This window comes from Vespa velutina, chromosome 2, assembly GCF_912470025.1.
Source record: "Vespa velutina chromosome 2, iVesVel2.1, whole genome shotgun sequence".
Classification (NCBI taxonomy): Eukaryota; Metazoa; Arthropoda; class Insecta; order Hymenoptera; family Vespidae; genus Vespa; species Vespa velutina.
Genome location: NC_062189.1, coordinates 2,782,027 through 2,806,107, shown reverse-complemented (window position 1 = coordinate 2,806,107; position 24,081 = coordinate 2,782,027). Strand labels below are relative to the sequence as shown.

The following is a 24,081-nucleotide window of genomic DNA, read 5'->3' as shown; positions in this document are numbered from 1 at the left end:
ATTCGGGGCGAACAAGTGGCCTTCAAAGCTGACGGATTTACTTTAAAAGGATCTCTTGAAAAATTATTCGAAGTAATTAAATTTTTTGGTAGCGCCAATTTCATCACTCTTTTCGATACTATAAAAAAGTCGATTCGCTTATTAAATCAAGCAAGTGAATTAATCGTTCGAATGAAAATATATTAAAGAAAACCTGTCGGAGGTGAAGTCCGTTTCTTCATTTTTCCAAACGCAATCGAATTCCATTCTTGCTTTGATAATTTCATAATAATCTTAGGTTGAGCTAATCGTTGAATTTTATTCATATGTTTCATTACCTCTTTTATCTTTTTATTTTTATGGCGTTTCTGCTATCATTCAGAAAACTATTAAACCATCTTGTTTCACTTTAATCACGAAATCATGGATGAAATTTTACAGCAGTATATTTTTTTATTTTTAAATATTAATAAAAGTCGAACAAATTCAATAAAATATTTTAACATTATTTATCAATATCAAATAAAAATTACAAAAGTTATTGTTCGCCGTGATCGCAAATAACATTTGATAATATTTTCAAATAAAATTTTTCATCCATGACAATTTTTAACAGATAATATAATTATGATGATTTAAATTACTGTACGAAACGAAGACTTGACTTTCCTTTTTTTTTTACTTTTTACTATTTTTTCAACAGACGATTCATTTTCCGAATATATGTTTATCACTTTTCTAGGTAAGCACCAACATGATTTAAAAGATTTTCTTTGTTTCCACATTTCATAATTATCTTAGCCTATAAAAATCAATGTACGAAATCGTATTAGAGTAGATGACTGAATAACTTAATTGTTTTTGAAAACGATACCACATGAGTGATATATAAATTTACATATAAGAATTGAAAAGATCATGAGCCATAATCATGAAGTATGTACTGCACTATGCGAATAAAGAGTGAACACCATTAAAGAAGACGATATTAATTTGTTTCCATCAAATCAATCTCTCCATCTTCACTCTCAACATCCAAATTTAACCCTAACACAAACTCTAAAATTTACAAGTCTCGCATTCTACACTTCTAAACAGAAAAAAAAACTTTTTTGAATTTAACACAAGCCCATTAAAAAAATAAATAGGATTAGACATGAGTACTGATGATTCCATCCAAAAGACACCAAGATACGAGAAGTTAGCAAAACCGAAATTAAAAATCGATAAGATTAGCAACATTAATCCTTATAAAGTATGTATACGTATTTTATATATGTATATATATATATATATATATATATATATATATATATATATGGATAAATAAAAATTAAAAAGAAAAAAGAAAAGAGAAAAAATAAAAAGGAACATATACGAGGTAAACGATATTTCAGATAAAACCTTCGGCCTTGTCTTATCAGATAACGGACACGTTGAACAAACTTGCTCAACCTAAACGAAGACACGATTTAAATGTTTACGATTATCCTAGTTCTTCAACCCGAACGATTAATTCCTCATCTCAAAGCACAGGTTTTCTTTCAAATTAAAGAAATTTATTTAAATTAAATTAAAAAATTTCCTTTTGTCATTTCGAATGATATTTCGAATAATTCATGAAAATTGCGAAATATATGATTCAAACAGACAAAATCGATTTTGATTACTTTTTCTTCTCTTAGAGAAATCGATGAAAAGGAAGCTGATAAACAGTAGCGAAGAATCGAGAAATATTGAAAATTTTGGAAAGAAAAAAAATCTTTTGGATTCTTACGCTCGTATAACTGCGACAAGAAACAGACGGTGTCCAAAACGTTTGCTGGATTTATCTAAATCCAAGAGGAATTCCATAAGTAACGACAATGCTTATGAAAATTTTGGTAAAAATTATTACAACCCAGTAAAAACCTTCGCACCAAAAATCAATTCAACTTTTGGGGGTCAACAAAAAAGATAGCAAAATTCTTCTGAAATTTGCTTTACTTCTTCTTCTTCTTCTTCTTCGAAAATGTTAACACATATTTCCAAAAATTTCGGAACATCTGTCAAATAAAAAATAGGCATCAAATAAATTTTGTACTGATTTAAAACATTTACTCGCAGTATATAAAACGTTATTGAACAATTTTACAACTTTGTATTTCAATATAGTAAATTGTATATGTACGTATTAAAAAGTACATATTTAAACTAAAATGACATTTCGATTTTTTTATCTAAAGTATAAAGTATAAAGTATAAAGAAATATAAAAAAAAAGATTGTATATGCACAGAATATGTATCGATTAATTATACATTTATCTAAGTAATTCTAACAAGTTCTTTATTCAAAACATTAATATTTAATAAAATTCATTGTTAATAATCGAGTTAACTCGTAGATTGAACAATCGACTACTATAAAATTATGGCGTAATAGAAAAAATTCACGTTTCGATCTTTGCCTTTCGGAAAACAATCATTAAAATTTTTAACAACAAAATTCTTCATTCGATAATAAAGAAAAGATATCATGTCGTATATAAATTATAACTTTATAATTCAAATGCCGAAAAACATCATCAGGATGAAACTAATAACCTAACTTTTACCATTGATATTACACGGTGATTAGTTTTTGAAAGAATTAGAATTAATCATTATAATGCCTTCGAGAGTACCAACTAGACCAACAGTATCACATACGCCAGATGCTAAACTCCCTAAAAGTACAATTCATCCTATAAAGGACACAATTACCTCTAGAAGGGACCCAATTAAATCTAAAAGGGATATCCGCGATGTTAAACATGCTGGTATCACTTCTAAGAGTAATAAAATAATGAAGCCGAAAGCAGTTACTCCGAAGTGAGTCGACGAATAAATTTTTACTTGCAGATAAAAATATGCTAATATATATATATATAAATATATATATATATATATATATATATATATATATATTACTTTTAAATACATCTTAAATAAATATATTTTACTTGTGATGCATCATATTGAAACATAACAAATAAAGATAATATGTATCAATGTTACAACTTCTTTAATAGACATCATTTTTTGTTATTGTTTTATCGAAAATTTTTAATATTTTTTCTTTTTTCGTTATCTCAAAAAATTATTTGCTTGTGCTCATATTTCCCGATATATTTTTATTTTTATTTTCTTTTTTTATTTTTTATTTTTTCTTTATAAATTCATATCCCAAGGAATTACTTTATCTTGAAATTGAGTTAAGAATACGTAACTAATTTTTATTAAAAAATCGAAAATTTTAAGAATTATCATGTATATCGTCCGTTTACTTATAAAACGTATTTCTACACTTTACAAATACTTACAATCAATAAAATAAATTTTTAAAATATGCTAACAAAGTCCGACATAATCTTTATATATTATTATTTTATTATGTTTTATTACAAATTTTCAATTAAATCAATTAACATTAATATCTACAAATAACTCTCCATCATAATATTCATCGTAAGCAAGTAATGTTAAAATTATCTTCAATGTGTAACGCGTACAATTCAATGCGTTAAATTTAATTATCATGATTATAGAAAAAAACGACGTAAAAAACCAGTAAAAACATGGTTAAAAACACCAGCCGATTGGGCTCAATTCTATGCTTGGGCACAAATAAAAGCACAACCACGAAAGTATCCAGAACCAGAACCGATCGTAAGTTGTATTCTCTTAATAATATTTTACGAATAATTATGTATATTTTCTCTCTCTCTCTCTCTCTCTTTCTCTTTTTCTTCCTCGTCAGATTCGACCGTCAAAACCATTGCATTTGTTGAGAAGGAGGATCAAACTATTGAGCGAGAATCCAAAACGTGGTGATCCGAGTAAATATTGTAAGCCAGCCGAAACGGAAGTTTCAAGAGCAGCTTTGAATGCAGTAACAACGAAACGACTTTTGAAATTGTCATTACCAAAGTTACATATATGTGATTATGGTCGTGAATTGCCTACTGTAATACACAAAGCCACTCTGCAATATATTCCAAGTAAAAGGATACAAAGTTTGAGTCAACCAAAAATTTTCGAACCCGAGGAATGTAAGCCTGTGGATATACCAAGTGATACAAAAAATAAACGTCAGGCGAGAAAAAGATTATTGAAGCTTAAGAAAAAATTGATTGAGTGTCCAGAAGGTTTGACCGATGAGGAAAAAAGAGAACTCTTCACAGATGTTGGGATTAGAAAAAGTGCATTAACGTACGAGGTATTTATTATTTTTAATTTAACAATTCATTGCTATTAGAAAATTTGTACAATGGTCATCTGTGATTTATTTGAAAATTCATTTCCATTCTCTTAATTTGAAATTTATAAAAGATTTTATAAAATCTTGTTAATTTTTAATACTAATGTCATTGTCCATTGCAATGCTAAATCGAGATTATTAGTGAATCTTCTTTTTTATGAAAAAGAAACAAAACAAAAATTAAAAAAGAAAAGGATTTAAAAAGAAAAAAATATCTAATACGTAATTGAAATATACGTCTGCTTTCTAAATTTCTAAATTCGTTAGATCACACCGTGGATGGAGATTCTGGCTTTGCCAGGTTACACAATATTAAAATTTAGAGACGACGAAGATGCCGAGAAATGGAAGAAAATGTTTTTAGAGAATTACGAGGTAAGAGGTAAGAAAGCTATCGAGGAACAAAGAAAGAGGATAGAAGAAAAGGAAAAGAAGGAGAAGAAGAAAAAGAAAAAGAAGGAAGATGAAGAAAAAGAGAAAGATGAAGGAGACGAGAAAAAAGATGAGGAAACTAAAGATGAAAAAACAGAAAAAGAAACTGCGGAAAAAAGGAAACAAATTAAGCACGCATGGAGATACGCCCCATTACCCTGTAAAACATACGAGGATGCATTTTTTACTAAAAAAGCAGCCTTGAATGCCAAAGGTATACTAAACCATAAGAAATTCACACAAAAATTCAATTTTTCATTTATTTATTCCATTGACAAATTTACATCGTTCATTTATTCGTTACTCGTAGCTTCGCCACGAACGAATGAGCTGGCCAAGCACACGGAACACAAGGATTTAACGACAAAGGAGCACCCATACGACGTGAAAAAGAGTGCATTGAGTGCAACGAGTAGCGGCAGAACCAATGAATTAGCGAAACCGAAGCAACCTCGGGATCCTATCGAAAAACCTCCTCCTCGTGAAAAGAATATATATGGTCAAATAATTTTTATAAAACCGGTAAATTGATTATTGCTATATTATTATATATAGATTATTATTGGAATCTAATAATGTGTTAATGAAAAATATATTTTCAATAATATATCGATTTTTTTTTTTTTTATAGATATACGGAAAGGTTTTGCCAAAGACGAAACCATACAAAATGGGAGAGTGTCCGAAGAAAGAGGATAAGAAAGAGAAAAAGAAAAAGAAGGAAAGATCTATCGATCCGATCGTTTATGAGCCGACTATTGATCCATGTATTTATCCAAAACTGGCGAAGAAACAAATGAGAGAGAGAAAGAGGATTGATAAAAGGAAAGGAAAAATTGATAAAGACGAAACTGTTGAAAAACATGAAAAAATGGAACCTGAACCTACAGCAACTGAACCTGAAGAAACTGAACCTAAAACAACTGAACCTGAAGGAACTGAACCTGAAGGAACTGAACCTGAAGAAACTGAAAATGAAGAAAATTAAATATTTTTTCAAATGATCGATGAACTTTTTCGTTAAAACGAATAGATATCATTTACAGAAACATCGCAAACAAGCAATTACCGTCAAATAAGATTTTATCGACTCGCATAGATCAAATATTAAAATATACGGAAAAATTTTATTTGTGTGTAATTTAATATATATATCCTATAAATAATTCTAATCTAACGATCCATATTTTCACATTGCGTAATAAGATCGTGTTATTTTCCTATGAACTCTAGAAACGTGCAAAAAATATTCGAATATTTTAATTATTATTTCTTATTAGTAGTAACATTACGTAATATTTATCTAATATACATACATGGATATTTTTACGAAGTATAACATCTCTTTAATATACGAATACATATACGACACGTAATAAGAAATTCTCTATAGTATCATATTATTTTCCTTGTCTCCTTAGGATTATCCCAGAAGATTTAATGTTGTGGTTTCATTTTATCTATTGGCATAGATAAACAAAGGGAAAAAAAAAAAGAAAGAGACATTGAAATATTCAATACAATTATAAAACTGTTCGATAAAAATGGCCTATATCGTTCCATCATGACAAATAGATAAATCATCATAGCATATGACCTTATGCAATGACATTAAAAGCACGATAACGATACATTTAACAGATTCATTGAATTGACTTTATTATCTCACTTTTTATTTTTATTTTATTAATTGGAATATGGACATTTGTTTATTTAGTAGTCTCTTCGATTCTATAATACGATAAAAAGAAATAATAAACGATTTTATCGTCATTTATTACAAATCAATTTATTTTCAAGATCAAATAAATATATAAAAAATTTAATCATAGAACTAAAATTTCGTAACGGAATTATCGTTTTTATTCGCTATAAATATTGCTACATTTGAAATATATATCACATATAAAATAGATATTATCTATTATCTGTTTTGTAATGAGAAAAAAAGAGAGAGAGAGAGAGAGAGAAAATTCTGATATCTTTTTTCGAGAGAATATATTTCAATGTCACGTTGAAATAAATAAAACACGTGACGCTGTTAAAATTTTATCTCGTCAAATTCTTCCTACATAATAATCAATTACTGATGCAATTTCCAAAAGACACGTACCTGCATATTCGAAAAATAAATTTTTTTCTTTTCTTTTTTTTTTTTTTTTTTTCCTTTTTTTTTACACTACCATTGAACTTTTGCGCCAAAACAGGATCTCCTTGTTGCATCCTTTTCATGGTGATTTTATTTGTCGTAAAAAAAATCATGAAGGACTCCACGAGAAAGTCATTAAACTTCATTGCATTAAATCATAACACGTATGGATGTAAACGATCACAAAAAAAAAACAATGAATTGTTATTATTATATTTAATAAGGCTAAAAAAGAATTTTTTCAAATATGCCTTATCACTTCAAAAGCACCGATGGCCGTGAATTCATTACATTATCGTGAATTCGTGAAGCGTGAGTAAATTCACTATATTACCATTATTCTTGGTAAAGTAATCATCATTCCCCACCAGTCTGCCTTTTTCCTCTTGGATGGAGAGTATAAATTGCTTTACATTGCCCTTGAGCGTCTCAATATTTCCTCTAGCGCATTCGTCGTGTCCGACGAAATTCTTTCAATATCTAGATACAACGTCTCAATATAGCAATATTAATACGTATGCTATTTATAAAGAAAAACTATTAAAAAAAATCCTTCGAGAAAAATGTTGAAAACGATCGGGCTCATTGTTTTGAGCGCGTTTTTCGTTTTTACAATTGCGGATGATTCGACACCGGAAAATCCAATAGTAAATGCACCCATTGGAAAGATTCGTGGATCGATCTTAACATCGAGATTGGGTAGAAAAATCTATTCGTTTCGAAGTGTGAGGTATGCCGAACCTCCAGTCGGTCAACAAAGATTTCAGGTGAGAATTATATTTTCTTTTTCTTTCACAATAAAAATTGATTTTATCAGAAATATTATTTATCTGTTTAACTGCGTCATAATCAGTAAATTTACTAATCACTATATTCTACGATTTATTTTTTTTTTTTTTTTTTTTTTTTTTTAATTCACAATTAATCATATATACTTCGAACTATGAAGAGATTAAATGATTAACCATCATTTAATCCCAAGAGTTATCATTATAATTCAAGAACATATTTAATGACTTCTTCCGTTGAAGGAAACTGGAACGTTTATTCTATGTGCAAAACAGTTTGACTCATCGCCTATTATATTTAAGTCTTTTGTGAATCACCAAGTGAAGTCAATAACATCTCCATGCTGTCTATAACGTTTATTATCATTCATTATACGTCGTGATTATATGTCTTGTATCAAATATATGTAACGATTGACAAGACAAAACAAATGTTAAAGTGTTAATACAATCTTGAATCCTTATTTTCTTCTTAGGTTGCCATACCAGCAAAAGATTGGAATGAAATCTACGATGGTACTGAAGAAGGACCTGCATGTAGTACCATAACCGAGACACCTATATCCGAGGATTGTTTACGTTTGAATGTCTACACTACTAAAGTAATTCAGAAATTCAATTTTGTTTCTTACAATCCGGAATCTCTTTGATAAATCGTATATCTAAAAATATACACAGATAGATACAACTTTTTTAAATCAATTTAATATAAATTTCTTTATAGTTACCATCGAAAAATACAAAAGATGGAAATTTCAAAGGACGTCCAGTTCTGGTCTTCTTCCATCCTGGTGGCTTTTACCTCTTTTCTGGTCAATATCGATTTTTTGGTCCTGAATATATCATGGATAAGGACATCGTTTTAGTGACATTGAACTATCGGCTTGGAACTTTAGGTAAAAATTTGTTTGAAATTTTTAAATAAACAGATGACTGTTGATATGATATAGAATAATATACGTATTCTGTTCTCCGTTAGGTTTCATAAGTACAGGAGATTCGCTTGCGCCAGGAAATTTGGGCTTGAAGGATCAAGTCGTAGCTCTTCGTTGGATTCAGAGAAACATTGCAGCATTTGGAGGAGACCCTAACTCGGTTACTATTGGTGGTTACAGTGTCGGAAGTATTGCTGTGTTATTACATATGTTATCACCAATGTCAAAGGGTCTCTTCCACAGAGGAATTGCAATGAGTGGTTCTCATATATCATTAAAACCACTACCGACCGAACAAAAACACATAGCCAAGAAACAGGCAGAATTATTAGGTTGTCCAACAGACACAACAGGATCCATGTTGATCTGTTTAAAATCTAAACCAATCGAACGATTTACTGAAACTATGCCGCAACTTTTCGTAAGTCTTATTTATCGTAAATACGTAAGCCTGTTAAAAATTAGACCACTGATTAAGGAATTTGTTGTAAGGAATGGTATTGGAATCCGATGACAGTATGGTCAGTGGTCGTAGAGCCAGATATACAGGGTGTTGAAAGATTTTTAACTGCTCAACCTATCGATTTGATCAGAGAAGGCAAGATCCACGAAGTCCCTCTCATTATTGGTACTACCAAAGACGAATTTGGTGGATTGGTCACCGGTAAGTAATTTCTATACGTTAGATTTCTAGAATAATTCTCAAATGCATATTATTGCAGAATTATAATATATTAACAATTTAATATCAATCGTGCAACAATTGAGTTCTTCGTTAAAATTTATGAGAAAAGAAATTATACTAATGTAATTTTATTTATTATTTTCACCTTACTATATATTTAATGTCTAGTATAATTTTTTCATTGAAAACTAAAAAAAAAAAAAAAAGAGTAAATACATCATGCGTTGAATTATTAAAATTAAAGAACGTAGAAAGACAAATGTTTGAATTAACGCAATCGCCATTATTTATTTTAGCTATCGAAAGATTAGTAAAAGCAGGAAATACTTCGATATTCGATGATCTAAATGCAAGGTGGGATACTGTTGCGCCTATTAGTTTTATGTACGAAAGAGATACACCTCGTTCGAAATATATCAGTCAAGAATTACGACGATTCTATTTCGGAAATCAACCGATCAGTCGAGAATCATATGATGGAATAGGTCAGGTGAGTAAATCATCAAAATTCTTTTCCTCATTCGATCGATATCAATTTGCTATGAATTAACAAAATTTCTTTTTATTCAGATCAATAGCGATAGTATTGTCGTATTCCCAGTGCTTCGTGCCGCACGATTGATTGCTGATAATAGTAAACTTCCAGTCTATTTCTACAGATTTTCGTACGACGGACGTTTCAGTTTCTCTACATGGAACGATACTACGCCATACGGTATCCAGAAATTTTGTTTTTTATAAAACTTCATAAATACGTATAACAAATATATATGGGACAATTATTTTCGATAAAAATTTACATTAAAAAGGGATGAAATCGTCTTTTTCAATATACCGAATTTTTCGTTGTTTCAATATATATCTAGTAAAAGAGATAGAGAAAAATTTTTTCTGTAAAAGTTACATTATATTTAAAATCTTATTGGATTATAGGAAAAAGATATATTAGTAAAGCACTTGCAATTTTAATAACATAAATAGTCAGAGATAAAGTTGTATAGAAATCATGATTTCTGAGCTGGGAATTTTTCCTTATAAAACCTACTCCTATATACCTTCAATTCAATTTGATTACATCATTAATATTACTGACACTCATTGTCTTTTTAGGAACACCTGTACACCACGATGATCTGCAATACTTATTTTACATGAGTGCCGTTTTCCCTTATTTCAACGCATCCGATCCGGAAATTCAAATGGTTGAACGTTATACTGCAATGTGGGCAAGTTTCGTAGAAACCGGTGAACCCATTCCAAACAATGATAAGATGTTTAGCAACGTTAAGTGGGAGAGATTCACAAAGGAGAATGATAAATATTTAAACATTGATTTACATCCCACTATGAAGCAGGGTATCTTTCCCGAAAGAATGGCTCTATGGGAACGATTGTTCCCTTTGCCACCACCGTCTCATTCCATCGATTATCAGAAAAGTCAATAAAATTTTGACTATGATATCATAATGCAATTAACGAAATGTATTTCGCATATATATATACGTATATATTCTTTTTTATGAAATAAAGAGGAATAGAATTACTATACTGTACATATATTCTTTCATCCTTGATTGTGCATCATGATATATAAATGACATATCTATAAAGATAATAAAAAAGCTAAATATGCAACGTCAATACAACTATGTGAAGAAATCTTAATTTTGTTGCATCATGAATTTATAAATAAGAATTTGCTTAGATTTTAATATTAGTTGATCGCAATGTAACAATTTTTTTTGAAGTCGTGTACAATAATAAATAAAAATAAAAAATACGGAGAAGAGAATAATAGTATTAGAATGACGTAAGGAATATTAACTAATGTATAAAAAAAGAAAAAAAACAAATTGTATTTATCACATGATTGGAAATAAAAAAATATCTATTTTTTTCCTACTATTCGAGAACTTATAAATATTTATTATTTCATGATTTAAATGCATAATTAGTCGTATACTATTCTTATTATCTTATTCTTTTCTTAAGGAAAAATCGATGAAATTACATTTAATAAAACTAAAAGAATTCTTCAAATATATCTTGTCCGTTTTATAAACAACATTGACCTTACGAAGACGGGAGTAAATTCATTATACTGTCGTAGTTCTTAGTAAGAAAAACATTATTCCCCACCAGTCTGTCTTTTTCCTCTTGGTTGGAATATATAAATTGCTTTACATTGTCCTTGAGCGTCTCAATATTTTGTCGAGCGCGTTCAACGTGCACGACAAAGTTCTTTCAAATATAACGTATAAATATAACGTCTCAAGATAGCGATATTAATACGGTAAATATGGTAATTATAAAGAAAAATTGTTAGAAAGAATCCTTTGAGAAAAATGTTAAAAACAATCGGGCTCATTGTTTTGAGCGCATTTTTCGTTATTACAATTGCGGATGATTCGACATCGGAAAATCCAATAGTAGAAGCACCCATTGGAAAGATTCGTGGATCGATCTTAACATCGAGATTGGATAGAAAAATTTATTCGTTTCGAAGTGTAAGATATGCCGAACCTCCAGTCGGTCAACAAAGATTTCAGGTGAGAATTATATTTTCTTTTTCTTTCGCAATAAACATTATCATTGATTTAATCAAAGACTTTATTCATCTATTTAATAGTTTCGGAATTGATAGTTTTTATATAACGATTATTTTTCATTCACACGAAACTTTATAGATTTGTAAATGATAAAAGTATTAACTCGTTAAACAACTCATTAAAATCGTTTAACTACGAGAGTTATCATTTTAATTCAAGAACATATCTCCTCCCACTAAAAGGAATTGAAAAGTTTTTTCTGTTTGACTCATCATCTATTACATACAAGTCTGTTATGAATCATCACGTGAAATCAATAACATGTGCATAGATATTGATCAATAACATGTATCTGCGACGTGTTTTTTATACGTATTAATTGCTACACGTCATGATTAAAATAATGCCAATAAACATGTGTTGTATCATTCATATTTAACAGTTGACAAGAAAAAAACTAATGTTGAAGTGCAATTACAAATTGATTCTTTCTTTTTTTTTTCAGATTGCCATACCAGCAAAAGATTGGAATGATACATACGATGGTACAAAGGAAGGACCTGCGTGTAGTACTTTAAGCAAGACACCTATATCCGAGGATTGTTTACGTTTGAACGTCTACACTACTAAAGTAATTCAGAAATTCAATTTTGTTTCTTACAATCCAGAATCTCTTTGATAAATCGTATATCTAAAAATATACACAGATAGATACAACTTTTTCAAATCATATTAATATAAATTTCTTTATAGTTACCTTCGAAAAATACAAAAGATGGAAATTTCAAAGGACGTCCAGTTTTGGTCTTTTTCCATCCTGGTGGCTTCTATATCTTTTCTGGTCAATATCGATTTTTTGGTCCTGAATATATCATGGATCAGGACATCGTCTTAGTGACATTGAACTATCGGCTTGGAACTTTAGGTAGAAATTTGTTGGAAATTTTTAAATAAACAGATGACTGTTGATATGATATAGGATAATATACGTATTCTGTTCTCCGTTAGGTTTCATAAGTACAGGAGATTCGCTTGCGCCAGGAAATTTGGGCTTGAAGGATCAAGTCGTAGCCCTTCGTTGGATTCAGAGAAACATTGCAGCATTCGGAGGAGACCCCAACTCGGTTACTATTAGTGGTTACAGTGTCGGAAGCATCTCTGTGTTATTACACATGTTATCACCAATGTCAAAAGGTCTTTTCCACAAAGCAATTGCGATGAGCGGTTCTCATATACTATTAGAACCAATCCCAACAGAGCAAAAACATTTAGCCAAAAAACAGGCAGAATTATTAGGTTGTCCAACAGACACAACAGGATCCATGTTGATCTGTCTAAAATCAAAACCAATCGAACAATTTACGGAAACTATGCCGCAATTTTTCGTGAGTTTTACTTATCTTAAATACATAAGCCTGATAAAAATTAGGCCATTGATTAAATTATTTATTTAGGAATGGTATGGTGATCCAATCTTGATATGGAAATGGGTCGTGGAGCCAGAAATACAAGGTGTTGAAAGATTTTTAACTGGTCAACCTGCCGATTTGATCAGAGAAGGCAAGATCCATGAAGTCCCTCTCATCATTGGTATCACCGAAGGCGAATTTAGTGGAGTCGTTACAGGTAAATAAATTCTATACGTCAATTTATAGAATAATCCTCAAATCCATGTGATTATAAAATTACAACATATTTGTAATTTAATGTAAAATATGTTGATACAATTTACTTTTTCGTTAAAATTAGTAAAAAAACTTATAAGATAATTTTCTTTTTTTCTTTTTTTTCTTTTTTTAGTTTTTTCACTTTACTATTTACTAAATTTCTTTTGTGAAATTCAAAGAAATATAAATCATGTGTTGAATCATTAAAATTAAATAATAAACGAAAGCAAATTGTCTCAATCATTTTCATCTGTTTTAGGCATCGAGAGATTAGCCAAAGCAGGAAATACTTCGATATTCGATAATCTAAATACAAGATGGGATACCATTGCGCCCATCAGTTTTATATACGAAAGGGATACACCTCGTTCGAAACATATCAGTCAAGAACTGCGACAATTCTATTTCGGAGATCAACCGATCAGTCGAGAATCATACAATGGAATAGCTAATGTCAGTGAATCATCAAAATTTATTTTTTCAGTTCGATCGATGGCAATTCGTTAAGAGTTAACAAATTTTCTTTTTAATTAGATCTACGCTGATAGCATTATCATATTCCCAGTGCATCGTGCCGCTCAACTGATTGCTGATAATAGTAAACTTCCAGTCTATTTTTACAAATTTTCATACGAAGGACGTTTCAGTTTCGCCATGTGGAACGATACAACTCCATACGGTAAAAAAATTTACCTGACAAATTGAAACATTCCTAATTCAGAAATTTCGACTTTTATAAAATTTCGTAAAGTTTTATAACACATTGAATTATGTAAGAAATAATTTTCTTCTAAGAAAATTCACATCTTAATTAAATTTTACGCATTTGTCATTGTTTCGATATAATTAGTAAAAGAGATAGAGAAATGTTTTTTCTGTAAAAGTTACATTATATTTGAAATCTTATTGGATTACAGGAAAAAGATATATTAGTAAAGCACTTGCAATTTTAATAACATAAATAGTCAGAGATAAAATTCTATAGAAATCAAGATTTCTGAACTCGGAATTTTTCCTTATAAAACCTACTCCTATATATCTTCAATTCAATTTGATTACATCATTAATATTATTGACATTCATTGTCTTTTTAGGACCACCTGTACATCACGATGATCTGCAATACTTATTTTACATGAGTGACGTTTTCCCTTATTTCAACGCATCCGATCCGGAAATTCAAATGGTTGAACGTTATACTGCAATGTGGGCAAATTTCGTAGAAACCGGTGAACCCATTCCAAACAATGATAAGATGTTTAGTAACGTTAAGTGGGAGAGATTCACAAAGGAGAATGATAAATATTTAAACATTGATTTACATCCCACTATGAAGCAGGGTATCTTTCCCGAAAGAATGGCTCTATGGGAACGATTGTTCCCTTTGCCACCACCGTCTCATTCCATCGATTATCAGAAAAGTCAATAAAATTTTGACTATGATATCATAATGCAATTAACGAAATGTATTTCGCATATATATACGTATATATTCTTTTTTATGAAATAAAGAGGAATAGAATTACTATACTGTATATATATTCTTTTATCCTTGATTGTGCATCATGATATATAAATGACATATCTATAAAGATAATAAAAAAGCTAAATATAACTACGTGAAGAAATCTTAATTTTGTTTCATCATGAATTTATAGATAAGAATTTGCTTAGATTTTAGGATTAGTTGATCGCAATGTAACAATTTTTTCTGAAGTCCTCTACAATTTCTTGCTCAAATAAGATTCTGATCCTCTCTTCTTTAACTAATGTCATTTTAATTCAAGAACATATCTAACTAGTTTTTTCGCTAAAAGGAATTGAAAAGTTTTTTTTTTTCTTGGCTCATCATCTATTACATTCAAGTCTACTGTGAACCATCACGTGAAATCAATAACACGTGCATTAATACTAATCATTATTATAGATAGTATTTTGAAAACAAATCGACCTCAGCTATTAGAATATGTATGCAAAAAAAATAAAAAATATTTCAACATTAAAACATGACATATTTAAAATGTGTTCCCTATTTGACGATAATATAAAATTGGCCTGAATTTTTTTTTACATTTTTAATACTTAGAAAAATAATTGTATGTATGTATTTAAATCGGACAGAGTATGTGTGCGTGTGTACAGAAGTTTATATATATATATATATATATTAACTTGGATATGTATTTTCTAAATTTGAAAAGGAACCTACATCTTTACCAATATTCTTAATTCGAAAAAAAATGAATCCGAAGAAGACGTATTATTTAGTAAGAAATTAATTCATGATATATTTTTAAATCTATCAGTTTAAAAAGAGAAAAAATCAAATCACATAAGACTCATTAAAAATATATGATATAAAGTACTCGTATTAGTTTCAACATACATACAAATATTAGTTTCTCTTGAAACTCATCTTGATAGAATTTTTTCTTGTCTTGTATATCTTTCTTCCACGAAATTAAATTAATTTGAAATCACTTATTAATACATTCTTCATATATAGATATTAGCGGATATATTAGCTATACATTAAGAAAGATAATGATCGAAAAAGTTACATTCCAGAAGATCATATATCAAAAATATCTCTCAAAGTGTATTTATAGCATCATGTTGATTTCATTTTCGCTATGTTTGTGATTATTAGAGAAAAAACGTATACGTGTTTTCGATTGATCCTCATTTCCTTGACATTTACCAAAGTTATCCATTTCCACGGCATTTTGTACTATTTGTGATGTTAGACCAGATATGCGTAGATCTTTCAACTTCATTGCTCCTTCCAGATAAGCGATTTTATGATTCAAAGTACATATTAGATTATCTTTCTCACGTAATTCTTGCTTCAATTGAATACAAATTTGATGTGGTACGTCTTCGTCTTTCTGATCAACTTCGATTTTTATATCTTCTGTTATATTATTCTTTCGTCCTTTACATAAAAGGAACAAAAAAAAAAATAGTATTGTCAGAATATTAATTAAAATATTAATTAAAATATCATTTAAGAATAGAAAGGAGAAAAAAAATTAATTAATTATTATATGCGTTTAGATATTTACCATAACTCAAGAAGAAATTCCAAAAGCAGAACCAACTAAACAACCATTTTGTAGCGTTAAATATCGCTCCCTTTATACAATTTATCTTTAACTGACGAGAAACAGAAAATTCTTTAATGTTCGCTTTCTTAGATGTTAACATTTCAATAGAATCCCGATTATTCAGATTTTCCGATAATTTAACGTTATCATTGTTAACTGTGTAAAATATGACGAATCAGTATTTTTTGTTAAGAAAAACCAATAAATCGATTTATATTTAATACCTAGCTCATCATTTTGCGTTTCGTTTAACGACAAAACATCCTGATGATTGATTCTTTCGATTTTGTTTTTGATCTCAAAAAGGAGCTTCTCTATTGTTCCTTGATGACAATTAGCGAGTAAACTTATAATATTTTTATTCAATTTCATATCGATCTTCGTTAACACTTTACGATTTAATGTATTCCAATTATCTTTCTTCAAGAAAAAATTATTTGCAGGTATGTAATTATGAAGATCAACGTAACGGGGATAATAATACTTGAGAATTTCAGCTAACAAGACTGATCGACAAAAATAAAGACAATTTATTAATGATAATGATTTTATAATATACATATATATATATATATATATATATATATATATATGTTAAACGACATATTAATATATTTAATATATTCAGATTTTCATACCGCCATCCGATAAATCTCTGTATAACGACAAAGGAGATATATTCTTCTTAGGTTTCGTAAAAGGAATACTTTCGATCCAGGCACATAATTCTTTCGAAATATCGCTTTGATCTTTTTTATACTCGCATTGATCTGTTATATCATTCATTCTTTTGCCTTTTAATAACTTCCATTCACTAATAACGAAGTATACTTAACTATATATGATCTTGAATAATTAATTTTTAATGATATATCGTAAAAAATTGATACACATTTTCGTATTCTTCATAATCTTTCTGATAAATTTTGTCTCATTTCGATAACGACAAGCTTAATTAATTATCTCAACAGACAATTTTTATGTCTCAACGCATGTCAGCATCATTGACCGATATGAAATCTATATTAATTGCTAGATATATCAAATATCGCATCTTTCTTTTATTTCAATAAATGAATTTAATAAAAACAGAACTTAACGAAATAATAATTAGAATTTCAAGATTCTAATTAGCGTCAATGTAATCTTTATTTTTTTCTTTTTAACATAAGACGCCGCTAAAATTTAAATGCGAATTACAATTGTTAATAATTAAAAATTCTACATTTAAAATTCAATCAAATGTTAAAATACATATTTATCCATTGATAATATTTAATCGATATATTTTCTTTTCTATATATACTTAATTTGTGTTCTTTTTATTTTTTTTCTTTTTTTTATCATTATTACAACATTCAAATATATTTTCATGTATTTTAATTGAAAGATTATTATTGTAAGATTAAGATATCGTGTAAAATAATAATGGGCAACTTCAACTTGGACAATGTGATAATAAAAATGAGAAATATAGCATTTCACGTAACAAATTATTATTATTTCTATTAATAACATTTACAAACTAATTATTTAAACTGTTTGATTGAATACAATAATAATAGAACGACTTAATGTATCTTAACTTCATGTCTTATATTTTTGGATCGATTGATTGCAACTTAATCATTCTTTCACTGATCTCACAAAATTTCTTATCCAGTACAGAGTTCTGAATGATCCTCGTTAAATTTACTTTCTACAAAAAGAAACGAAGATAATTTAAAACGTATGATATAGTCCGCGCACTAAAAATGAAATTTCTTTAATGTCAATCGAAATTTACAATTCTAAAAGCGTGATATTATTTTTCTTTATTGTTTTATATGCTCAAAAAATTTCATAGAATATTTTTAGAAAATTTCTACTTGAATAACACATAGTATATTACAAAACGAGAAAAAAAAAGAAGATATATATAATAATAATAATATTAGGCTTAATATGTACATAAAAGTTTAATATATAATAGGATTCATGAAATCATTTCCTGAAAATAATATCTTTATTATTCTTCTTTTTTGAGAACTTATGAGAGAAGAAATAAAATAATAATAATAAAATTAGAACGACGTAATGTATATTAATCTATACTTAAAAAAAGAACAGATAATTGGATTCATCAAATTATTTCGAAAAAAAAGAAAGAAAAACATCATCGTATTTTTTTTTTTTTTTTTTTTTTTTTTTTTTTTTTTTTTTTTTTTTTTTTTTTTTTTTTTTTATTCGAAAACAAAGATATTAATAATACCACGATTTTAAGACGTAATGAATCGCAAACTTATATTCTTACATTAATATTACAATTATCTCTCTTTTATCTTCCTTGTAATTGACAAAAGTGCTAACAATAAATAAATATATATATATATATATATATATATTTTTTTTATATTTGTATACTTTGAGTAAATAAACATTATATAAATAAATTACACATAATAATCATAAATATTATATAAATAAGTTATAGAAATTTGATATTCAAAGTTGAACGATTTTACGATAGAATTTAAACAACGGATTAATTATCGAGAAACCATTTGATCAAATCAATCATTTGCAAATTTATCGAATATCTTAGCTAATTGATGAAATAATAAAAGGTAATTAGAAGGAAACCTTTAATTTTATTAACTAAAACAATATTTCTAAATGCCATGATCAGCTTGGCGTCTCTCTTAGCAAGATTCTTAGTTGTTTCCTTACCAATGCCATATGTACAGTCAGTAATTAATATTATAATTCTCTTGTTATTTTTACAAACGTCAATATTGCGATAAAAATAATTCCAATATATCACTAAAAGTAAACATGTAATATTAAAGACTGCTAGATAAGAAACTAATGATTTATCTATAATGTTTGAGAACATAATCTGAGGAATAAAATATATCGATGTTTAATCTTTCTAATATGACGGGATACTTATGAATTATACAAACTAAATAGCTTTTTACCTATGTCTTTATGTTTATAGATAAAATTGAAACTGATTCTAAATGTAATATGGCGAAAGAAGTACGAGGAATGATGGTTTGATTAGTAGAAGTGATAGGAGAATCGATCGTTAGATGTCGCCTGTGTTATTGGAAAGAGATTTGGAAATCTGCCGCTAGGTGTCGTTGACAATTCACTATGTAGTAAGAACTTTGTACATGAAGCAATAATTGTGATATATTTATGTAACTATATTTAGTATACAGTAGGTATAATCAGACTATGATTTCCAGCAGTTGTGGCTGTGGTCTCTAGAACAGTCGAAGAAAGAATGTATGATTTTCTTTGTGTTCTTGGCGTCTTTTTCGTCTCCGAAAAGACTTTCGTTCTCTCATTTTCAGGATCTTTGTTGTCTTTTACTTTGGTTAGTTTCTCGTGTGTACATTTGGTGGCGCCAAGGTGTGTTAGTTATATGTCTTGCCGAAAGAGGCGTAATAGTCGCGACGAGATCGCCATAAAAGGTTGCTCCGACCGTTTGCTTCCTAAGATAGCACTGGCAATAATAAGAATGACAACGTATATATAATATATGCAAGTATGTCAATAAAAAGTTGCATAGTGTATATGTATGGAAAATCCATTAAAAAATATTTTCGCAATATATTCTTTTGTATTTCTTATTCACGTTCTTTTCGATATTCTATTTTCACAAAATGTAACGAAAAGATTATTTATAGCAATTTAGTTTTTTTCTATTATCTAATATTAATGGCACAATATCTTAGAGTAATCAATAAACTTCTTTGTTTTTTATTTCTTTTCGATCGATTCTTAATGATCGAGTAAATGAAATTAATAAAAACAGAGCTTAGTGAAATGATAACGTATTTCAAATTTCAAATTGGCGTCAATATATCTCCCGTATATTTCTCTCATATAAGACGTTAAAATCTAAAACCAAATGATCGCTGTTGATAATTCAGATTCCTACATATGAAATCCTTTTAAAGATAAATATACATTTATCCATTGATAACATTCTATCTATACACTGTCCTCTCTATATATACTTAATGTATGTTCTGTTTATTTTTTGATCAGTATTACAAGATTCAAATATATTTTGACGTATTGTGATAGAAAGTTAATTATTGTAATATTAAAATGCCATGTGAAATGATAACACTACAACTTGGCCAATGTGGCAATCAAAGTAAGAAATATATTATTTTACATAATACATTATTATTTTTATATCATTATAATAATATTACCTTCTAACGTGATCTTCAAAATATTATGCGAATGAGCTTTCGCTTATAAGAATGATTTTATTTTAATATTATGTAAACTTTAAAATTCATTAATCTATTTTTCTAACATTGTTAAAAATTTAACTGTGTTTATCTTTTATTAACTTTATTATATTTATTAGAAATTAATTTTATATTAATTGGTATATATTTTATTTCAGTTGGTTTTGAATTTTGGAAAAGATTATGTGCAGAACATGGTATCAGCCCAGAAGGGATTTTAGAAGATTATGCCATAGATGGAACTGACCGAAAAGATGTCTTTTTTTATCAATCAGATGATGAACATTATATACCAAGAGCCGTTTTATTAGATTTAGAACCTAGAGTAATTCATACCATCATGAATTCTCCATATTCAAAAGTAAGTTATGAAAAATATCAGTTCAAATAATTTATACACTTTTATATTTAAGATTATATTTTAATAATTATATGTCTATTTAGCTCTATAATCCAGAAAATATATATTTATCGAAACATGGTGGTGGAGCTGGCAATAATTGGGCCTCTGGCTATCATCAAGGAGAAAAATTACAAGAAGAAATTTTTGATATTTTAGATCGGGAAGCAGATGGAAGTGATAGTTTAGAAGTATAAAATTGAAAAAAAAAAAAAAATAACAAATAAATGCATTTAGAAATGTTTAAAATGTATATAAATATCATATCTTTATTTCAGGGTTTTGTCTTGTGTCATTCTATAGCAGGTGGTACTGGTTCTGGTATGGGATCTTTTATGTTGGAATCTCTTGCAGACCGATTTCCAAAAAAGTTGATTGAAACGTATAGTGTTTTTCCAAATCAGGATGAAATAAGGTTCTTAGGCACTATATAATTACAATATCTTAAAGTAATGCATCTAATATGATTCTGTTAATTTTATATTATTATTATGTCCTTTCTAGCGATGTTGTGGTACAACCATACAATTCTTTACTAACGTTAAAAAGACTAACTCATTGTGCAGATTGCGTTGTTGTCTTAGACAATACAGCTTTGAATAGAATTGCATCGGACAGACTACATATACAAAATCCTACTTTCACACAAATTAATAAACTTGTCTCTACAATAATGTCTGTCAGCACCACAACTCTTAGGTATCTTTTTCATATTTATTTATTTATACACATTCTGCTTATATAATGATTTTAATAGAATTTTGTTCTTTACATATATAATATATTAAGAGATATATCATATATATTTTGATTTATACTTATATATTTGATATTTTTAATTTTATTATATAATGCTTTATAGATATCCTTCATATATGAATAATGATTTAGTTAGTTTAATTGCTCCATTGATACCTACACCACGTCTACACTTTTTAATGACAGGATATACACCTATTACTACAGATCAAGAGGTATATATAAATATAATATTAAGAATATATTTAAATATAATTATTGATAACATAAATTATTAGCTTTTATGTATATATGTGTATTAATTTATATATATATTTATATATATATTTATATTTATATTTACATGATAACAGGGTGCATCAGTAAGGAAAACATCTGTTTTGGATGTAATGCGACGTTTACTGCAACCAAAAAATATGATGGTTTCTGCTGCATTGGATAGAAATGCTTCTCATTGTTACATATCTATTTTGAACATTATACAGGTAAATTTATATTTTTATAAATATCATCTTTCCATAATATATAATAATTATTTATTAAAGATACTATCGGTTCAATCATGTTCTTGTTTTTTTTTCACTATAGAATTATTATTTATTATATATAGGCTAATGATATGTATACTAATAAAATTAATAATTTTTGAATTTTTTTTATTTAGGGCGAAGTCGATCCCACACAAGTACATAAATCTTTACAAAGAATACGAGAACGGAAGTTAGCGCAATTTATACCCTGGGGACCTGCTAGTATACAAGTTGCTCTTTCTAGAAAATCTCCGTATATTCAAAGTACACATCGTGTATCAGGTTTAATGCTGGCCAATCATACTAACATATCATCAGTAAGTATATTTGAATAATAATTCAAAGCAAAGGATATAAAACCGAATGGAAATGAATATCTTGAAAATTATATGAATTATTAAAATCTGTATAATAATTCTATTCACTTACATATACTATTTTAGCTCTTTGATCGAGCCCTACAACAATATGATAAATTACGCAAACGAGAGGCATTCTTAGAACAGTTTCGAAAAGAAAAAATGTTTGAGGATAATCTTGATGAGCTTGATAGTTCAAGAGCTGTAGTTGAATATTTAGTAAAAGAATATCAAGCTGCAACTAAACTTGATTACTTAACATGGAATCCAACTAAAGAACAATAAAAATATATGAGCTGTTTAACATGTAGTGTATTTCACACTACCAGTTTTTCTTTTTGATAATTTTATATTTATACAATGTTCTGCATGTGTTTTTGTGCCATACACTATTTCATTGCAAATTTTAATACAGTTGTTCCAAGATCATTAATTACCTAGCAAAGTATTAATATAGTTTTATATTATATATATGAACTAGCTAGTTTAAGTTCTCTATATTTTCTATGCAACTTGTTGTAATAATAGAAAATAATATCGTGTTAATAAATATAATTGTATGAAAATTTTACAATTTAAAAAGGATGAAGTATTTGGTTTAATATAATAATAAGTGATTTAAATCGTTTTATGAAATAAACAATTTACTTATTAAAATAAAAACATGTTTTATAATCAAGATTACATAATGGAAGAGCTGAAATAATATTAACAATGATATAATTTATTTTACAATGTTAAACAATATCTTTATATTTTATATACTCTGCAACATAAAATAACAAAAGAGAATATATAAATTTATCTAATTTTAATGCCATATTTTGTTGAATAATATTAACATGTTAATGTTAATAAATTACATCATATATATTTATATATGTATACGATTAATTATTAAGGGAAATAATGATCATAATTTAATGAAATTTAATTAAACTGAGCGAACATTGACTTTAATTCATATTTAAAAATTGATTTGTATATGGATTGTCCACGTATAGTATCTTTGTATGTATATATAGTATTACATTTATTAATACACAATAACAGATCCTAAAGAGATTAGAGGAGTACAAATTTAGACCCATGCTGCAACACATAATGTTTACATATAAAATACAATTATAGATATTTTAATAAATAAATAAATTTGCTATTGTATATAGTTTATTATTTTAAGGAAGTTCAACTTCAGTAGTGTTA

At 27.9% G+C, this 24,081-nt stretch overlaps 6 protein-coding genes across 6 annotated transcripts; 5 read left to right on the top strand and 1 right to left on the bottom strand.

Moving 5' to 3' along the window:
* The first annotated feature begins 1,135 nt into the window (after positions 1-1,135).
* Positions 1,136-1,939, top strand: LOC124946737. The gene is made up of 3 exons (XM_047487898.1): positions 1,136-1,234; positions 1,377-1,515; positions 1,665-1,939. Exons 1-3 carry the CDS (start codon positions 1,136-1,138, stop codon positions 1,937-1,939), a joined length of 513 nt encoding a protein of 170 aa, XP_047343854.1.
* A 688-nt stretch (positions 1,940-2,627) lies between these two features.
* Positions 2,628-5,858, top strand: LOC124946725 (calponin homology domain-containing protein DDB_G0272472-like). Its single transcript, XM_047487861.1, has 6 exons — positions 2,628-2,830; positions 3,547-3,667; positions 3,759-4,217; positions 4,527-4,905; positions 5,002-5,213; positions 5,323-5,858. Exons 1-6 carry the CDS (start codon positions 2,628-2,630, stop codon positions 5,677-5,679), a joined length of 1,731 nt encoding a protein of 576 aa, XP_047343817.1. The 3' UTR covers positions 5,680-5,858.
* A 1,411-nt stretch (positions 5,859-7,269) lies between these two features.
* LOC124957947 (esterase E4-like) lies at positions 7,270-11,153 on the top strand. The gene is made up of 8 exons (XM_047515530.1): positions 7,270-7,607; positions 8,105-8,230; positions 8,353-8,524; positions 8,608-8,984; positions 9,056-9,227; positions 9,545-9,738; positions 9,819-9,963; positions 10,359-11,153. The coding sequence occupies exons 1-8, from the start codon at positions 7,404-7,406 to the stop codon at positions 10,691-10,693; spliced, it is 1,725 nt and encodes a 574-aa protein (XP_047371486.1). The 5' UTR covers positions 7,270-7,403; the 3' UTR covers positions 10,694-11,153.
* A 292-nt stretch (positions 11,154-11,445) lies between these two features.
* On the top strand, positions 11,446-14,992 carry LOC124957946 (esterase E4-like). The gene is made up of 8 exons (XM_047515529.1): positions 11,446-11,797; positions 12,303-12,428; positions 12,551-12,722; positions 12,806-13,182; positions 13,252-13,423; positions 13,724-13,917; positions 13,999-14,143; positions 14,559-14,992. Exons 1-8 carry the CDS (start codon positions 11,594-11,596, stop codon positions 14,891-14,893), a joined length of 1,725 nt encoding a protein of 574 aa, XP_047371485.1. The 5' UTR covers positions 11,446-11,593; the 3' UTR covers positions 14,894-14,992.
* A 1,075-nt stretch (positions 14,993-16,067) lies between these two features.
* Positions 16,068-17,357, bottom strand: LOC124946724. Its single transcript, XM_047487860.1, has 4 exons — positions 17,210-17,357; positions 16,796-17,077; positions 16,530-16,727; positions 16,068-16,378 (listed from the first exon to the last, which is right to left on the bottom strand). The coding sequence occupies exons 1-4, from the start codon at positions 17,355-17,357 to the stop codon at positions 16,068-16,070; spliced, it is 939 nt and encodes a 312-aa protein (XP_047343816.1).
* A 2,360-nt stretch (positions 17,358-19,717) lies between these two features.
* LOC124946488 (tubulin gamma-1 chain-like) lies at positions 19,718-23,696 on the top strand. Its single transcript, XM_047487236.1, has 10 exons — positions 19,718-20,106; positions 20,613-20,724; positions 20,986-21,188; positions 21,272-21,418; positions 21,506-21,642; positions 21,732-21,926; positions 22,090-22,201; positions 22,340-22,471; positions 22,651-22,833; positions 22,960-23,696. The coding sequence occupies exons 2-10, from the start codon at positions 20,676-20,678 to the stop codon at positions 23,158-23,160; spliced, it is 1,359 nt and encodes a 452-aa protein (XP_047343192.1). The 5' UTR covers positions 19,718-20,106; positions 20,613-20,675; the 3' UTR covers positions 23,161-23,696.
* Positions 23,697-24,081: the final 385 nt, after the last annotated feature.

Excerpts from the sequence above, each read along its gene's own strand:
- LOC124946725 (XM_047487861.1), top strand. The coding sequence starts at position 2,628 with ATGCCTTCGAGAGTACCAACTAGACCAACAGTATCACATACGCCAGAT. Across the intron at positions 2,831-3,546 it reads CCGAAAGCAGTTACTCCGAA|AAAAAAACGACGTAAAAAAC; the intron begins GTGAGTCGACGA and ends TCATGATTATAG. Across the intron at positions 4,906-5,001 it reads AGCAGCCTTGAATGCCAAAG|CTTCGCCACGAACGAATGAG; the intron begins GTATACTAAACC and ends CGTTACTCGTAG.
- LOC124946724 (XM_047487860.1), bottom strand. The coding sequence starts at position 17,357 with ATGAATGATATAACAGATCAATGCGAGTATAAAAAAGATCAAAGCGAT. Across the intron at positions 17,078-17,209 it reads CAGAGATTTATCGGATGGCG|TCTTGTTAGCTGAAATTCTC; the intron begins GTATGAAAATCT and ends TTTGTCGATCAG. Across the intron at positions 16,379-16,529 it reads GAATTTCTTCTTGAGTTATG|AAGATATAAAAATCGAAGTT; the intron begins GTAAATATCTAA and ends ATAATATAACAG.
- LOC124946488 (XM_047487236.1), top strand. The coding sequence starts at position 20,676 with ATGCCATGTGAAATGATAACACTACAACTTGGCCAATGTGGCAATCAA. Across the intron at positions 21,189-21,271 it reads TGAATTCTCCATATTCAAAA|CTCTATAATCCAGAAAATAT; the intron begins GTAAGTTATGAA and ends ATGTCTATTTAG. Across the intron at positions 21,419-21,505 it reads ATGGAAGTGATAGTTTAGAA|GGTTTTGTCTTGTGTCATTC; the intron begins GTATAAAATTGA and ends TCTTTATTTCAG.
- LOC124957947 (XM_047515530.1), top strand. The coding sequence starts at position 7,404 with ATGTTGAAAACGATCGGGCTCATTGTTTTGAGCGCGTTTTTCGTTTTT. Across the intron at positions 7,608-8,104 it reads TCGGTCAACAAAGATTTCAG|GTTGCCATACCAGCAAAAGA; the intron begins GTGAGAATTATA and ends TTTTCTTCTTAG. Across the intron at positions 9,964-10,358 it reads GAACGATACTACGCCATACG|GAACACCTGTACACCACGAT; the intron begins GTATCCAGAAAT and ends TTGTCTTTTTAG.
- LOC124946737 (XM_047487898.1), top strand. The coding sequence starts at position 1,136 with ATGAGTACTGATGATTCCATCCAAAAGACACCAAGATACGAGAAGTTA. Across the intron at positions 1,235-1,376 it reads GCAACATTAATCCTTATAAA|ATAAAACCTTCGGCCTTGTC; the intron begins GTATGTATACGT and ends ACGATATTTCAG. Across the intron at positions 1,516-1,664 it reads TTCCTCATCTCAAAGCACAG|AGAAATCGATGAAAAGGAAG; the intron begins GTTTTCTTTCAA and ends TTCTTCTCTTAG.
- LOC124957946 (XM_047515529.1), top strand. The coding sequence starts at position 11,594 with ATGTTAAAAACAATCGGGCTCATTGTTTTGAGCGCATTTTTCGTTATT. Across the intron at positions 12,429-12,550 it reads TGAACGTCTACACTACTAAA|TTACCTTCGAAAAATACAAA; the intron begins GTAATTCAGAAA and ends ATTTCTTTATAG. Across the intron at positions 14,144-14,558 it reads GAACGATACAACTCCATACG|GACCACCTGTACATCACGAT; the intron begins GTAAAAAAATTT and ends TTGTCTTTTTAG.